General features: G+C 43.4%; 1 protein-coding gene across 1 annotated transcript in view; it reads left to right on the top strand.

Annotated features, from left to right (window-relative positions):
* Ttc29 (tetratricopeptide repeat domain 29) overlaps positions 1-17,301 on the top strand; it is a 203,908-nt gene that overhangs the window by 78,662 nt on the left and 107,945 nt on the right. Inside the window, exon 8 of the mRNA XM_059264282.1 lies at positions 5,784-5,869. Coding sequence (XP_059120265.1) covers positions 5,784-5,869 — 86 coding nt within the window. The remainder of the gene's footprint in view (positions 1-5,783; positions 5,870-17,301) is intronic.

The raw sequence follows: 17,301 nt of genomic DNA on the forward strand, positions 1-17,301 counted from the left end.
GTCTTGAACTAAAATTTATTGATTCATGGACACATTTAATGAATTCATTTGTTTAGTAGCTGATGGCTTAATTGGGGTAAATGGGACTGGTCTTGGGGTATGATTTTAATTTATTATAGAGGAAAAGTAAATTTTTGAGCTCATTTTTTCTGTTATTATTTTAAATAACTTTAGTCGAAATACTTAAAGGAAATTCTTATTACTGAAAGGTAAATTCCATCTAATTAACTGCTTCTGCATAAATGATGGTCCATGTCTTCTCTGGGGGAATAAAGGGTACACAAATCCTTAACACTTAGATCAGTGTCAACAGCAAATTTTGGTCACACAGCAAATGATACCAGAATTACAATGATGGGTGTGTCCACTAGAAGAAGATTTTACACTTTAATCAATGATGGGTGTGTCCACTAGGAGAAGACTTTACCCTTTAATCAATGATGGGTGTGTCCACTAGGAGAAGACATTACACTTTGAGTTTGCATTTTCTGTGTGGTAACATAGTTTATAGAAAAAGGAATGAATAGTCAGGAGCACATTCCTCCCACACTGGCTTTTGAGAGTATTTAAGAGACACTAACATCGGCTGGGACAGAATCCTTCTCCAGGGCACTATGGTGGGACATTCAAGTTGAGCGCCAGGCTGACAGCATTGGAGAAGCATGGCGCTTGAAGGTATTATCCAACTTGCAGCATGCATCATGGCTTCCATCCTTCATACATTCACCAAGTGGCACTTCACTGTATGGTTTTGTCACCCTTTCTTTACCTGCTCATAACCTGATGGACATGTGAGCTGTTTCGTCCACAGTAGAACTTTTGTACATTTTGAATTCTCTTTGGTGCACACCTAGGAGAAGGATTGTTGTGTTATGTGATAACTCCAGGCTCACTTTCTGGGGAGCTCTAGCTTGCAAAGTGATCTCACTGACCATTTCCACTACCTTTGCACATTTCAGGTGTGTTATTTGTCTATTATTGAGTTGTTAAAATTCCTTATATATTCATAATGTGAGCCTTTCATCAGGTATCCGATTTGAACGTTTTCTCCCTTCCAACTTCTGGTGGTATTCAGCAAAGCACAAGTTTTTAATCTTGGTCTCATCCAACATGTATTTGTGTGTGTGTGTGTGTGTGTGTGTGTGTGTGTGTCTGTGCGTGCACATGCACGCTCACACTAACCCAAGGTCCCAGTGATTTACTGCAGTTGATCTAAGAACTTTTAATGGTTTGAACCTTTTTAGATCCATGGTCTATTTGTTTGTGTGTCATGAAGAGGGTCTAACCTCACATTTTGAAGCTTTCAGCACACATGCCTGCTCACACAAACACACACGCCTGCTCACACAAACACACATGCCTGCTCACACAAACAAACACACATGCCTGCTCACACAAACACACACGCCTGCTCACACAAACACACATGCCTGCTCACACAAACAAACACACATGCCTGCTCACACAAACAAACACACATGCCTGCTCACACAAACAAACACACATGCCTGCTCACACAAACACACATGCCTGCTCACACAAACACACATGCCTGCTCACACAAACAAACACACATGCCTGCTCACACAAACACACATGCCTGCTCACACAAACACACATGCCTGCTCACACAAACAAACACACACGCCTGCTCACACAAACACACATGCCTGCTCACACAAACACACATGCCTGCTCACACAAACAAACACACACGCCTGCTCACACAAACACACACGCCTGCTCACACAAACACACATGCCTGCTCACACAAACAAACACACATGCCTGCTCACACAAACACACATGCCTGCTCACACAAACACACATGCCTGCTCACACAAACACACATGCCTTCTCTCATAAATAGACCATGCATATCTGAGCACAGCTTTTTTCTCCCATCTGATCCGATGGCTTTGCTTTACTAGTGTCCCTGACTAGAACCTGGAAGTGGTGACAGGGACAGTCTTGCCTTCTTTCTGCTCTTAGGGCCAAAGTTTTCAGCCCCTCACACTAAACATGATGTTGGCTATGAGGGTTTTGTAGATGTCCATTCACACATTAAGGAAATTTCCCGCTATTCCAGGGTTGCTGAGGGTTTTAGGGGGGGAAATGAACTGGATTTTGCTGAGAGTTTTTTTTTTTTTATCATTTGGGATGACCATGCATTTTTTGTTGTTTTATTAATGTGATAATACTGGTTTGTATAGTTTGAACTAACCTTAGGCTCCTAGACTAAATCCCACTGGATCACGATGTGCAATCTTTCTTATGTCACTAGGTTGGCTTTGCTAGGTTTGTGTGTGTGTGTGTGTGTGTGCGCGCGCGCGCACATGTGTACTCACATGTGTGTGTGTTACTTTATCTGGCTTTCCGTTTGTTGCATTTTCGCTTTCATCCATCTCACAGTTTTCGTATTTTGTAGCTCACCTTGTGGTTTCTTTCTTTTTTTAATATTTTTATTTTATAATTAACTTAATTTCACATATCAGCCACGGATTCCCGTGTCCTCCCTCCTCCCACTACCCAGCCTTCCCCCCACTCCATCCCCCATTCCCACCTCCTCCAAGGCAAGGACTCGCCTGGGGAGTCAGCCCAGCCTGGTAGACTCAGGAGGCAGGTCCAGTCCCCTCCTCCCTGCACCAAGGCTGAATGAAGTGTCCCAGCACAGGCCCCAGGCTCCAAAAAGCCAGTCCATGCACCAAGGACAGGTCCCGGCTCCACTGCCTGGGGACCTCCCAAACAGTTCAAGCTCATCAACTGTCTCACTTATCCAGAGGGCCCCGGTCCAGTTCCATGGGGCTCCTCAGCCATTGGTTCATAATTCATGTGTTTCCACTAGTTTGGCTATTTGTCCCTGTGCTTTTTCCAATCATGGTCTCAATATCTCTCACTCATACAATCCCTCCTCTCTCTCTCGCCGATTGGACTCCCGGAGCTCCACATGGAGCTCGGCCGTGGATCTCTGCATCCACTTCCATCAGACACTGGATGAGAGTTCTATCATGACAGCCAGGGTGTTTGGCTCAGGCATTCTCTCGACCATTGCCAGTAGTCTACAGTGGAGGTGTCTTTGTGGATTCCCAGCTTCCCAGCTGGATCAGGAATAGAGTGGGAGAATGGGGAGGGAGATACCATGATGAATGAAGACCCCAGGGGAATAGGAAGAAGTAGAGTGCTAGAGAGGTTTCTTTCTTTTTACCCAGTGATTACTTGGCAGGGTGGTTTGTTTTCATACAGCTGTGAGGTCCCCAGACTGTTTCTGCTCCATGCTGCTAATTCCACTTGACTGTAGATGCTGTCTTCTCCTGTGCTCTTCCCACACAAGCCCAGTGAGAGTCAAAACCTGCTTCACCCTCTCACCTCAGGGCTCCCTTTCCCTTGCTGTGCTCCCCCAGGACACTAATCACTGAGTGCCTCACTAAACAGGCCTACTTTCTGTCTCCATCTCTACCCTACAAACTAAAAGTTACAACCCATCTATCACTCCATTTTAATCATGCCAAAGTTGCAGCTATAACTTGTTTTTATTGTTACTGGTGTTTTCCTGTCATTCCCTGCTGTCACATTGTCACAATTCAGTAAACAGGAAAGGTTACCACACCCACACCTAGCTGATGGCCAGGGACAGGTGCAGGTACCTGAGTGTACCGCAGGAGCATCCCACTGCCGAATCATGCTCTCAGCCCACTAGTTTTTAAGCTGATATTTGTGCTCCCTGACTGTTTCAAGTAGCTGCTCCAAAATGTGGCATCATGTGTAAATTTCCCTTTCTTGCCTCATCTTTGGTGAATCCACACCCGCCCCACCACAATTAGATACAAACAACCGTGATGTATCACACTGGGTAGTTGATAGCTTTGTAGTATGATTGTACCATTTAAATTTTATTGTGACATTTCCATACACATGCATCATTTTAGTTTGTATAAGATTTGCTCCCTATTCTGTCTTCCTCCTTGCCCCTCACAGACCCCACCCTTGCTCCTCACAGATCCTCATCCTTGCCCCTCACAGACCCCACTCTTGCTCCTCACAGATCCTCATCCTTGCCCCTCACAGACCCCACCCTTGCTCCTCACAGATCCCCTCACAGATCCCATCCTTGCTCCTCACAGATCCCCTCACAGATCCCATCCTTGCTCCTCACAGATCCTCATCCTTGCCCCTCACAGATCCCATCCTTGCCCCAAAATCTCTCCTTCTGCTTTCATATCATGTATATGTGTATGTTGTGTGTTGATAAATCTAGATTCCAGATATGAGGAAGATATGAAATCTTTTGTCTTTGCCCACACCAATAATTTCTTTCAGCAAATGCAAACCACACACAATCAACTTCTACGTATCCAGGGGCTCACTTTCGACAACTGCCACCTTCTCCTACTTCATCTTTCCTTCCCTACACTCAGCCCTGTCCCATCACCTGTAAACCTATATGAGGACCCTGCTGGGCTCTAAGTTAAAATTTTATCACCAGGCTGGATCACAGATCATCAGGTCTGCTGAAGTGTGAGATCCTGTAGCATAGTTTTCTGTAGCCAGTGACATAGCTAGAAAACAAAACAGGTACTGTCCGAGGCATTTGCTGTCTGTCTTGGCATTTTATGTCCTCACCAGCGGTAACTCAGTGAGTGGAGAGACAGAACATAGCAAGGAGGATGCTAACTCCTCAAATCCTTTGTGATTAGAATCCAGGATCAGACACCCAAAGAGACTGTGCAGAGGCCTAAGCCAACAGGGCTTTGTCAGCATCTGCATTTCCAGGATTTGGATGACAGTGACATCTAAAAGCAGAAAAAGAATAGTGTTCTTATTTTAAAGAAAACTTTTAATGGTTGTTTCTTACATATAAAGTTTACAGATTACATTTCCATAGTAATGTAAATAAGCTATGGATTCATCAGGAGTATGCCATACCTCTTACTGACCCATACATTACACCTTTACACTTTTGCCTTTGGAAAGAACCGGGTCATTGCTGAAATAAATACATCAGAAAAATTAAGAAGGAGAAAGCATAATTAGCAAAGGAAAGCATTTTTCCATTTCAGTGTGTACATAGACTTCTGTACCAAGAAGCAGAACTTTGCTGGTCATTCTCACATAAGCTTGAACCAGCAATTCTGAATTGAACATTGTCAGACCAACATTCTTGATTGGTTAACCATGTGTCCTGTTGGAAACATGGATCATTGGCAGGAGTGTGCAGCCAGGTACGCTGTTACATGCTGCTGGTTGTCTCATGTAAGCTGTCACACACATGTTGGACAACTGTAGGTCTACACATGGTAGACTAATGTAAACATTCTATGGCATGTGGAAAGTGTATACTAACTAGGCTGTGTGTGTAGAAGGGAACTCCTTATACTTATATCACTAAAGTATCTTAACCTATCATTTGAGATCCAGATAGGTCTTACTTAATCTCTCTCTCTCTCTCTCTCTCTCTCTCTCTCTCTCTCTCTCTCTCTCTCTCTCTCTCTTTCTCTCTCTCTTCTTTCTCTCTCTCTCTTCTCTCTCTCTTCTCTTTCTCTCTCTCTTTCTCTCTCTCTCTCTCTCTCTCTCTCTCTCTCTCTCTCTCTCTCTCTCTCTCTCACACACACACACACACACACACACACTGCTTATTTTTTAACGCAGGTTAATTTCAAGGATCGTTGGTATATGTGGAAGTATTTAAAAGAGTGACTGTCTATTGTCTTGACTGATGAAGATTTTTTTTCTGTGTGGTGTCTGTCCACCAACACCGTGGTGACTTCTCTACATCCTCACTTCAGGAAATGACAGAAGCATGGAAGGAGAAGCTGCTCTCTACCTGGGCTCGGCCCACTTGGCTGCTGGAGAATATGAAACTGCACTCACAGTAAGTCGACGTGAACGTCATCATTTTATAATATCTGACGTTATCATAAGGTCAGAAGAGGTAGGTTGGGTCCGACATCAACACACCTATTTATGGAGATCCAAACTGGATATCCGTCTCCTAGAAGCATGAAAAAGTGGGCTCTATTGGTCATCTAAGGTGATTATAGTCAGCCATTGTGAAGCACTTTGAGAGATAGGGAAGTTACACACATTGAGTAACCGTGACCCTCTGCTCCCATCCCCCAGAACAGGGACGATAGTTTCCAATGAAGGAAGACTAAACACAGAAAGTGCAGTGATTTTGGTTGTGAGCCCAGCCTTTAACGGCTGAGCCATCTCTCCAGCCCAAGTGCGGTGATTTTAGAACGTGATTTTAGATATGATTTTAGAAGGTGAGGATGTGTCTGTTCAACAACAGTGAGATTGGCATAGATGTGAGTCTGGAAGCGGGGGGGGGGGGGGGGGGGGGGCGGGGGGGCGGGGGGGGGGCGGAGCAGTGAGAGGCTGATAGTCCCAATCTTCGATATGTCTTACTTCATGACAGAATTAGTGCTTGTATAGTTTGTAACAGGGCCTGCTCTGTTTGGACGGGACACAAACAAGTACAAACATCAGAGCATGTTTTCTTTATTAGAACTGAAATCAGTTTTCTTTCCTTGTGCTATCTGCAATGTTTATTGAATGCAGCTTCCTAACCGTCTACACCCCATGTACTTAGCTTACTTTTTATAGTGCAGGTTTGATGCTAAGCTTTGGAGTCTCTTGGCTCCTTTAGATATTTATGTTAAGTAAGAGTCCTATATTTGAGTCACGTGTTATTTTCTAGTTCCCTTGAAACTGGTCCTCACAGAAAACATAGTTTTTCCTAAAAGACTCTTCCGTTTAAATTTTGTGGTCAGTGATATGTGTTCAGCAAAGCTCTGTTCTGGTGCTTGGAGAGTGTACAAATGACCAAGATGCATGCTTTCCTGCAGGAGCTAATTTAATGAAAGTGACCAACTGAGAAACAGGACCATAATTCAGAGCATAAGCTCAGAGCTTCTGTGCGAAGAGAAAAGAGGGGGTAGGCTCCAACCCTGAAAACCAGGAGGGTTACACAGGAGAACAGTGGGGCGGTGGGGTTTCTAGATGCAGAAAACACAAAGGTGATGATGGAGTGGTGCACATAAACACATCACACACACACACACACACACACACACACACACACACACTGTTTGGGAAGCAATGAATTGTCTGAGGAAGACAAAATGTATTAAGAGATGAAGGTAAAAAATTGTAAAGCATGGTGGCGTGTGCCAGCCTCAGGAAACTGAAGTAGGAGGACTATTTGAGTTGGGGGCCAGCCTAAGTTACATAGCAAGACTGTCTCAAAAAAGAAAAAAGGCTCGGGGGGGGGGGGGGAGAGACAAAGACTAAAATAAAAATTAAATTAGGTGAAAACTAGCTCCTGGATTCTCATCCCCCCTTCCCTCTCTTTCCCTCCCCCCACCCTCTTGCTCTGTAGCAAGGTAACACCAAGTCACACAGAAACACTTACAACAGAAAGCTCCCTTCCATCCCCACACTTAGCTCCACCATTCTTTTTCTCAAAGGCAAATACAGTTGCAAATTCACGACTTACCTTTTTAAGACATTCAGTCCGTGCAGCACATATAAATGCATGTAAGTATGCATCCTTTTGTTATGTGTGAAATGGTTTCCTTTCACACACGCAGCTCTGTGCCCTGAATGAACTTCTTCCACACAGATTCAGGCATGCTCCACGTTCATCTTCATGGTTGCAGGTTAACCAAGGGATGGTTAACAGATAAACGCGTGTATTTAGTATGTAAAACATGCCACATGCTACTTTGAAATGGGTATAGACTGGAAAGTGATTGTCACAGTCAAGCTCATTAGCCTATTCTTCATAACTTGCCTTATTTTTGTGAGAATACTCAAGATCTACTCTCTTAGAAAATCTCGTATGTAATTATACATTTGCTTCATTTTAAAAGGCCTGCATGGGATACATATGGCCGGACATTAAGGTTATTTTCAATACATTTTTATTATAAATTCTATGTGTCATGGCTTGAATATGAAATAACCCCTTAAAAGACCCCTATGTTCTGGTCCCCAGTGCAATGTTTGGAGATGAGGGTTTAGTAGGTGAAAGGACCATGAATACACTTCCCTCACTGACAGACTAAATCTAATTATGGATTTGATGATCTGGTGGCATACTTGGGAGGTAGCAGGGACTTTACAGACAGGAACTTTGAAGAAATCAAATCTTGGTGGCTCACCATGCTGGATAGTTTTATGTCAACTGGACACAAGCAAAAGTCACCTGGGGGAGGGAACCTCAATTGAGAAATCTCTCCATAAGATCTGGCTGCAGGCAAGCGTGTACAGCATTTTCTTAATTAGTGATTGATGGGGGTGAGCCCAGCCCATTGTGTGTGATTGGGGGTGTGCAATCCCTAGGCTGGTGGTCCTAGGTTCTATAAGAAAGCAGGCTGAGCAAGCCATGTGAAGCAAGCCAGTAAGCAGCACCCCTCCATGGCCTCTGCATCAGCTCCTGCCTCCTGGTTCCTGCCCTGCTTGAGTTCCTGTCCTGACTTCCTTCAATGATGGACTGCAATGTGGAAATGTAAGCCAAATAAACCCTTTCCTCCCCAACTAGCTTTTGGCATGGTGTTTCACTATAGCAACAGCAACCCTAACTGAGACACTCACCCTTGTAATGCTAATACTTGAATTCTAAGGCTGGAGCATTGCCATGAGTTCTAGACCAGCCTGGATTACGAAGTAAGACCTTGTTTCAAATCAACAACAAAGAAAAAAGAAAACCTTAACAACAACAACAACAAAAGGAAAATAGGAACCAACCAGATGGCTCAGCTGGGAAAGGTGCTTGCTGCCAAGCCTGAAGACCCAAGCTGGATCCCTAGAACTCTTAGGGTAGGAAATCACTGACTTCCACAAGCTGTCCTTTGAACTTTATATGTGTGCTATGACACGTGCATGCACACATACAGACACACAATAAATAAATATGTAAAAAACATAGAGCAAAGAAGTAGGTGTCTCAGGATGTGGGAGTGTGTTCTTGGGGCCCATTTCCTGTCCAGGGCTCTGTCCTTGTTTCTCTGCCTACTGTTGTGAGGTGTGAGGTGCGGTGAGTCCCTTCGCCCGCCACATTCCCCCTACTGTGATGTTCTGCCTTTTTGAGTACAATCCCAGAAGCAATGGGGCAAAGTGCCATAGACTGAGGTCTCCGAACCCATGAGCCAGAAGACACCATCTCCCTCCTTTTGTTTTCCTCAGGCGCTCTCTCACAGCCACGAAAAAGGCTAATTAATACAGTGTGCAACCAAAAGCCTTGTCAGATGTGACTAATTTAACTACAGAATTCCTGCATGAAGTAGGGAATTCTGGTGTATCCTATGCTGTGAGTGATAGAAGATAGTCCAGTAAAGAGTGGATCACAGAAATTATCTTTGATATCCAAGTGGAAAATTCTGGAAACCATTACTCTTTTAAGAAAGTGGGTTTTTTTTTCTAGAAGTAAATATGAATCTCATGTTCTCAGCTTATTAGCTGGAAAACCTCGGGCCAGTCCCTTGAGCTCTCCACATCTGAATTGCTTCACGTACCCCTGGGAGTATAAGTAGGCTTACTCCACTGAGTGTAATACATTAAGTGGTGCTGCCAGCCCCTTCCAAACCCCTGGAACCAGTGAATTCAGGTGTGATTAGTTTAAGGACCTTGAGATGAGATGATTGTCCTGGATTGACTGAGGTGGGCTCAAGGTCAAACAATGTTCTAAGAAAAGGGCAGAAGAGGATGTGAAATAGACAAGAACAAAAGACAGTACAGAGAGAAAAAGACCATGTGAGGATGAAGGCTGAGATGGTAGCAATGTAAACCCAAGTCAAGAAACACCTGGGACCAACAGAGGGGTAAGAGGCAGGCAAGCATCCCCTCCCAGAGTCACCAGAGGGGTAAGAGGCAGGCAAGCATCCCCTCCCAGAGTCAACAGAGGGGTAAGAGGCAGGCAAGCATCCCCTCCCAGAGTCAACAGAGGGGTAAGAGGCAGGCAAGCATCCCCTCCCAGAGTCACCAGAGGGGTAAGAGGCAGGCAAGCATCCCCTCCCAGAGTCAACAGAGGAGTAGAGGCAGGCAAGCATCCCCTCCCAGAGTCAACAGAGGAGTAGAGGCAGGCAAGCATCCCCTCCCATCAGAGGGGTAAGAGGCAGGCAAGCATCCCCTCCCAGAGTTATCAGTGGTGTCATGATGCTGCACGACACCTGATTTCAGACTTCTGCCCTTCAAAGCTTCAAAAGGACATCCTTCATCATGTCAGCTCCATGGAACTACTCCTAAGGGAATGAGAAGATTTTCTCTACATAAAGTTCTGAGTGAGTGTCCACTTGGTCTGCTAGGAAGTCTGCAACAGACAGTACCTTCTGTATTTACTGGATACACAAGAAACACAATGACTGGACACAATTAAATATGCAAGGTGATTTCCTAATTAATCGGAGATGGAAATAGTCACCTAATCGCAAAGCAAATAATATTTTTTTAAAAAGGTTCTTTGATTGTTGTTTTAAATTCTTAGTGTCCTAGCTTCATTGCTGATGGTGTTATAAAATATCCTGAGAGAAAGTGACATGCAGGAGAAAGGGTTTGTTTGGCTTGCAATCCCAGGTTCCAGTTCACTATCGAGGGAAGCCCAGACAGGAGCTCCAAGAGTCGCATGCACAAGCAAGGGCAGAGAGAATGAAAACCTGGGTCGTTTCTGCTTGCTTTCATAGCACTCCAGCTTTTTTTCTCTTACACAGTCCTGCCCAGCCCGTGAAATGGTGCTGCCCTAGCCTGGGTCTTCCCATATCCCAGGGTGATCAAGACAATCCCCACAGACGTACCCACAAGCTAATCCGATCTGGCTATTTCCTCTTTAAGACTCTCTCCTCAAGTGAGTCTAGGTTGAGTCAAGTTGACAGTTAGAACTAACCAGAACAGTCAGCATACCCAACAGCGGGTTAAATGATGTCATACAGGGCATCGCTGTACAACAGCGGGTTAGATGACGTCATACACGGGCATCGCTGTACAACAGCGGGTTAGATGACGTCATACACGGGCATCGCTGTTAAAACAGCGGGTTAGATGACGTCATACACGGGCATCGCTGTACAACAGCGGGTTAGATGACGTCATACACAGGCATCACTGTACAGCAGAGGGTTAGATGACGTCATACACGGGCATCACTGTACCTTGCTTACATTTATTTCCTTCTACTCTCTCCATTCCTACTGTCTCCCTTCCTCTGAAATTGTCCCCTAACTCTTTCATGCCATTCATAGACAGATAGATAGATGATGGATAATAGGTGATAATGATAGGTAGGTGACAGATGATTGATAGCTAGATTCCATTTATGTGAGGAAAACAGGCAACCCTCGCCCCTGTCCTCTCTCTTTGAAGTCCTTTCCTAATCGTCCGCTGACAGTGTCATCAATAACATCTCAGTGTTATCTTCATGCTTTAAAGCAGTGTCAGTGGGTCTGTCCTGTGTGGCTGTGGGCAGGAGTGAGACTGCCCCGTCAGCAGTCTTGGAACCCCTAGAGATGTCTGTTGTTGGTGCTGCTAGAGCTATAGCTTTTTATCCAGTCACTTGTGTCTTAAGTATATAAACCAAGATATCATCAAATTTTCAGTATTTTTCCTCTCTCTGGACTCAACCTCTCACACATTTCTCCCTTCCAACAATGCTAGTTATCCATTTAATGATTCTGCCATGTCTTTTAAAAGAAACATTCCTACTCAATAGTTCTATTGACCAGAAAGAGACATTTTAAATTTGTGTTAATGCGCCTCTATTTAAAAACATTTCTTAATAAATTGTCAATATATTTAACAAAAGAATTTGTTGGCAAGAATAAGAATTCAAGTTTAGTGATGAAGCATTACTGGTGGTGTGGTTTAGATGTGTCCCTACAATTCATTTGTTAGTGATTTTACCCCCAAAGTCATATGCTGATAGGATTTGACGGTGAGGGCTTTGGGAGGTAATTAGACTTAGATGAAGTCACGAGGGTGGGGTCCCCATGATAGCAAGAGTGCCAGTATAAGAGGGGATACCCCAGGTAGCATGTTTGTTCTGTCTTACTGTGTAAGGCTTTCCACCTTTACAGTTCAGTGAGAAGTCCTGATCATACCGCAACCCTAAGGAAAGGAAGTGTCTCCTCAGCCTTTTCTCTGGCTGTGCGGTTCCCTCCTTCCTAATACCTCATTCTCCTTAATGGTTCCCAGAAACCAACTTTATTCAGTTGTTCATCCTGTGAAAAATCCGGTTTCCATTATTCACCAATAATATAGTTTAATCATAACTTCTACAAGGGGCTAGAGAGATAGCTCTGTGGTTGAGAATGTTTGTGGTGCTTCCAGGGGACCTGAGTCTGGTTCCCAGCACCCCACTGAGTGACCCACAGCCACCCTGTAACTCCAACTCCAGAGGATTGGACGTCTTCTTCTGGCCTATACTCATGTGCACAAACACATACACACACAAATCACAAATACAATGAAATAAAGTCATTTTTTAAAAAAATATGTACAAGGAAAGCAAAATTCATCAGATTGCTATTTCATTTGCTTTTATACAACAGGATTCATCACACATACTATTATTTAGTTATTCCATATGCCCAATGTAGCCATTTCAATGTTTAATACATTAGCATCTTTGTGATGTTGTAGAAAGCATCCAACAAAGCTTTGAACTTGCATGCATGGCTGACCTACATCTCTGTCATTACTCAGCAGCATCACATAGAAAGAACACAAGTAAATACTATATGTCAGAAAGAAACACTGACATTAATATCCTGGCAACCTCAACTTGCTTGATATATATCCATTAACAATAGATGACATTAGTCATATTTATAAAGCATTCTTAGGGTTTCATTAAGTAACTATAGTGAAATTTTATTTATCCTTTCAACCTAACAGATGCAAGATATCTATAAAAGCCATTCCTCACAAAGAATGGTGTATTCTTTCCATAATCCTTCACTGATAGGAAACTGGGGGATGAGGAAATAACTCTTAATAATTGTTCCTGCTTACTTTCTTTCCGTGTAGAGTTCCCTTTGAAGTACAGAGGAGTGAGCTCTTCCTAATCTAGCTGGCATGCATACCCTGGCAGATTCTGGAGCAACACACATAGAGCAAAGTTCCTACTGAGACACTTTGTGCCTTTGTCTGTCATGAAAACTCCTTTCTTTTAAAAAGTACTCTCTCTCTCTCTCTCTCTCTCTCTCTCTCTCTCTCTCTCTCTCTCTCTCTCTCTCTGTGTGTGTGTGTGTGTGAGTGTGTGTGTGTGTGTGTGTGTGTATACATTGCACGAGTGTGGAAGTCAAAGGACAACTTGAAGGAGTGAGTTCTCTTCTTCCACTATGTGGCTCCCAGGGATGACCTCAAACGGTCAGCCTTGGTGGCAAGTGTCCTTACACACTGAGCTATCACACCATCCCTAATCTTATTTTTCTCTTAACTACCATTTATTAATCTTCTCATATATGCATTTACACAATACTTAAATTTGTCTTTTTTACTTGACATTCATTTTTATAATGAAAATAAGGCAACATCTTATAGAAAACTGTTTATATCATTTTTCTTTCTTTTTTTTTTTTTTTTTGGTTTTTCAAGACAGGGTTTCTCTGTGTAGCTTTGCGCCTTTCCTGGATCTCACTCTGTAGACCAGGCTGGCCTCGAACTCACAGAGATCCACCTGCCTCTGCCTCCCGAGTGCTAGGATTAAAGGCGTGCACCACCACTGCCCGGCTATCATTTTTCTTTGAGAAAAAAAAGGCATCCCCCAAAAAGGATTTGAGCCAGGTCTTTAATTAAATATAATACCTTTCACTACCCATGAAACAGAATGTGTCTTTACTTATCATTAGGAATCCTTTCCCAACGCTTGAGAAACAAGAGAACTCAGACTCACCTTGCAGCTTGAGGCTGTGCCTGTGTGAGCTCGGGTCCCAGCAGCCATTCTCTTACTTGAGAGCAAAGCTTTCAGCACATTAATCCTTTGTTGAATTTCTCTCCCCTGCTCCAGCCTCAGACAGTCCCCTTGAGAACTCTGCGAGGAACAGCTCTTACAGACCCTAGTTCCACCAGGTATTGCTGTGCCGACCTTTGTTTGGCAAGACACCTGCTGAAACACACACACACACACACACACACACACACACACACACACACACACACACACACACCTGCCAGCATGCCAACAGCACTCCACTTTCACTTCCTATGTGGTACTCAGTAGAGAAACGTCCAGAACACCCAGGATCAAGCCTAAGAAAGGACTTGCAGAAAGTGGTGTAGAGAGAAAGCAGTGGAACTTCCTCATTTATAAAATGGGTTCATTTTCAAACCACCTGGGAAGAACATGGTTCAAAATGACTTGGCAGTGATCGCAAATGTGAGCTCAGTGTTCGAGTACACTGCCTTCTGGGTAGTCAGCCTTGCGTAGAAAATGGCTTTTTAAGGAGTATAGAAAAATCTGTCTTAGTAATTTGGAGAATGGAGAAGCAATTGTTTTATGAATAATTTTGTTCTTCTTGTCTTTGTATCTAAGTTATAACCTTCCTGAAACATTAAATCAGGTAATTTTATAGTAATTACTGAGGTTTCTATAAGCACAGAAGAATAAATCATATCAAATCATAGGATTTTTAATTTCCCAATTAATGAGCTGTATAACCCTTGGAACTTTTTTACTTGAATAAAATTCCATAGTGGTTTTCAATACTGGAATAGTTTTAGAAAGTAATGTGTGCATTTTTTGTTTTCTTTTTCTTGGCTTTTATTTTATGTTTTTGGAGGCGAATAAAAAAAAATGAAACAAAAGGAGGGCATGACTACTCCTGAAGTACGGAGAAGAGAGACTTTCACTGTAGATACAAGGGAGAAAGGGAGCAGAGGGAAGAGTCCAGGCTGAACGTGGCCAACAGACTAAACCAGACCATGAGAGGAGAGATGGGGAGGGAGGGCAAGAGAGGAGAAGCAGGTGGAGAGGTGGCCCTGGGCCAACAGGCCAAGAGACTGGAGTAGCCAAAATGGCAGAGTTATATAGGGGTCAGACTGGGGGAAGGGAAGTAGAAGCCCCGCCCCTGGGAGGGAGGGATTTAGGGTGGAGGTGGGGTGAAAAGTACTGGGAGGAGCCACAGGTGCCCAGTGATGCTGGGAGAGCTGGGGGGAGCCACAGGTGCTCAGGGAAACTGGTCCTGGGTTTGAGACCTAAAAGAGGGTAAGTTCTCACTCTGTATTCCAGACTTGCCTGGCCTGAGACTTGTAGCAATCCAGTAATCCTCTTCTCTCAGCCTGCTGTCTTTGCCTTCTTTTAAACTGAGCAATACACAAAAGGCCGTATCTGTAATCTAAATGATGAAAACGTTGAGTAAGTAACAAGTCAAGCTCCAAGGAGAAAATGAAAATTTGTATTAATTATTAATTATTTATTTGTGTGTATGTGTGTGTGTGTCCATTTGTGTGTGCAGGTACCTGTGAGTGTGCATATGGAAGCTTGAAGCTGGTGATAAGTGTCTTTCTCTATAGTTCACCAACTTAGTTTCTGAGACACAGCCTTTCACTGAGCCTGGCTTTCCCTAATTCTGCCTGACTAGCCAGCCAGGAGGCCTCCGGGTCTGCCCATCTCTGACAGTGCGTCCATGTCTGACTTTTTGCTTGTGTGCTGGGTCCTAAAGTCCAGTCCATTTGCATGCTTGGGCAGTGAGCACTTTCTCCCCTGGGCCATCTCTGAGGATCCTGAGAAACTGAACTTTAGAAATAGGAATTAGTAAACTAAAAACTCAAATTTCCATCAAAATTGTGCAATGTTTTATGTCAGAAAAGTTTATGGCCTAAATTACAATAAAAATCCATTTCCTGGTAATAGCATACATTGCGTTTTTAATAGAAACCTAGTTTTAGATTCCCTTGATATCTAAAACACCACACTAGCCGATACTTTGTGATTATCTTACATATTCATTTTTTAAAAATTGCTGCTACAGGGTCTTTACAGAGTTTTTGAGTTTTTAGCTTCCAGTCAGCCCCACTTTACAAAATGGTATAAAAAGATTCTGATATTAATTTCGAGAGCAGATGAATGTATGGGTAATCTTTTTATCTGTCTCTAAAAAACAAAGAACTTCAATTCTCTACCCACGAGTTCTGAGCAGTGCCACATGGAGCGTAGTGCACGTACACTCCTTAAAGTTCCAGGGCTCGCACGTGACAATGTGCTCTGCAGCAAGAAAGCAACCTGCATAGTTCATCACCACACAGACTGTGTGGCAGACCCGGAGGTAAAGGCACAGCTGTCAGTGCACACTGATCTAAGGGCTGCAGACGAAGAGGCACCACACCTGGAGGAACCGCGGATGCTTACGAGCAGATGGGTGAGGAGAAATATGGATGGCTTGTGCTTCGCCATTGTAGAGTTGGACAGATCGTGTATATTTCCTCAAGACAAGAAGTGACGACAGAGAAAAGCGATGAACATTTCTTTTAACACAGGGTCTTGCTCTTGCTGTGCAGAAGAGGCTGGCTTGGAGCTGGCCACATAGCCAGTCTGGCCTCGAACTCTCCACCCTCCAGTGTCAACGGTTATCCAGAGTTAGGGTAAAGCTCAGAGGTGAATTACTTGTCTACCCTCATGAGACCAAAATTGGATTCACAACACAAGGAAAATATGTAAAGTATTCTCAAATGAATCTGAACATAGGAAATTGGTTGTTTTTCACTTAATAGCAATATTGAGTTTAGATATTCAGAATAATTAGTGCTCGATAAAAATAATTTATATTAAGATTTGAATGGAACATCCATTCTTTACTCCTAATACTTAATTCGTAGATTTGTAAAAATTTATTTTATCCAATACCTTAGACTTTCTACATTCATAAGCACATAATTTTAATTAGTAACTAATAAAATGTACTTGTTTAAGACTGAGCTTTTATTTTTCTCCTAAACATATTATTGGTTTTCTTTGTGTGTGTGTATTTTGATGATGGCAGCCGAGGATAGTCAAAAAAGGAAAAGAAAGTAGTGAACTCATTTAATCACAGAACAGTGTCCTGTCCCTGAATGGCAGGCAGGGAGCTGATCGTGGAGACATAGATTGTAGCTTTCATTTGTGAGCATTTCAAGGAAGGAGCTTAATATTATTTTGCATAAAATCATGACTTAGAGGCACAAAATCAGAAATGTAAGTAGAATCAATGGTTGGTGAGGATCTGAGAGAGCGGTGAGTGCAGTTAGTGTCTGCTGGTACCCACATGCTGAGAATGATGGGAGGGATGTTCTACGTGCTGTTCCTCCTCTGCTGGTATATCTACCCAGAAGATT

This window comes from Peromyscus eremicus, chromosome 5 (genome assembly GCF_949786415.1).
Source record: "Peromyscus eremicus chromosome 5, PerEre_H2_v1, whole genome shotgun sequence".
Taxonomy (NCBI): domain Eukaryota; kingdom Metazoa; phylum Chordata; class Mammalia; order Rodentia; family Cricetidae; genus Peromyscus; species Peromyscus eremicus.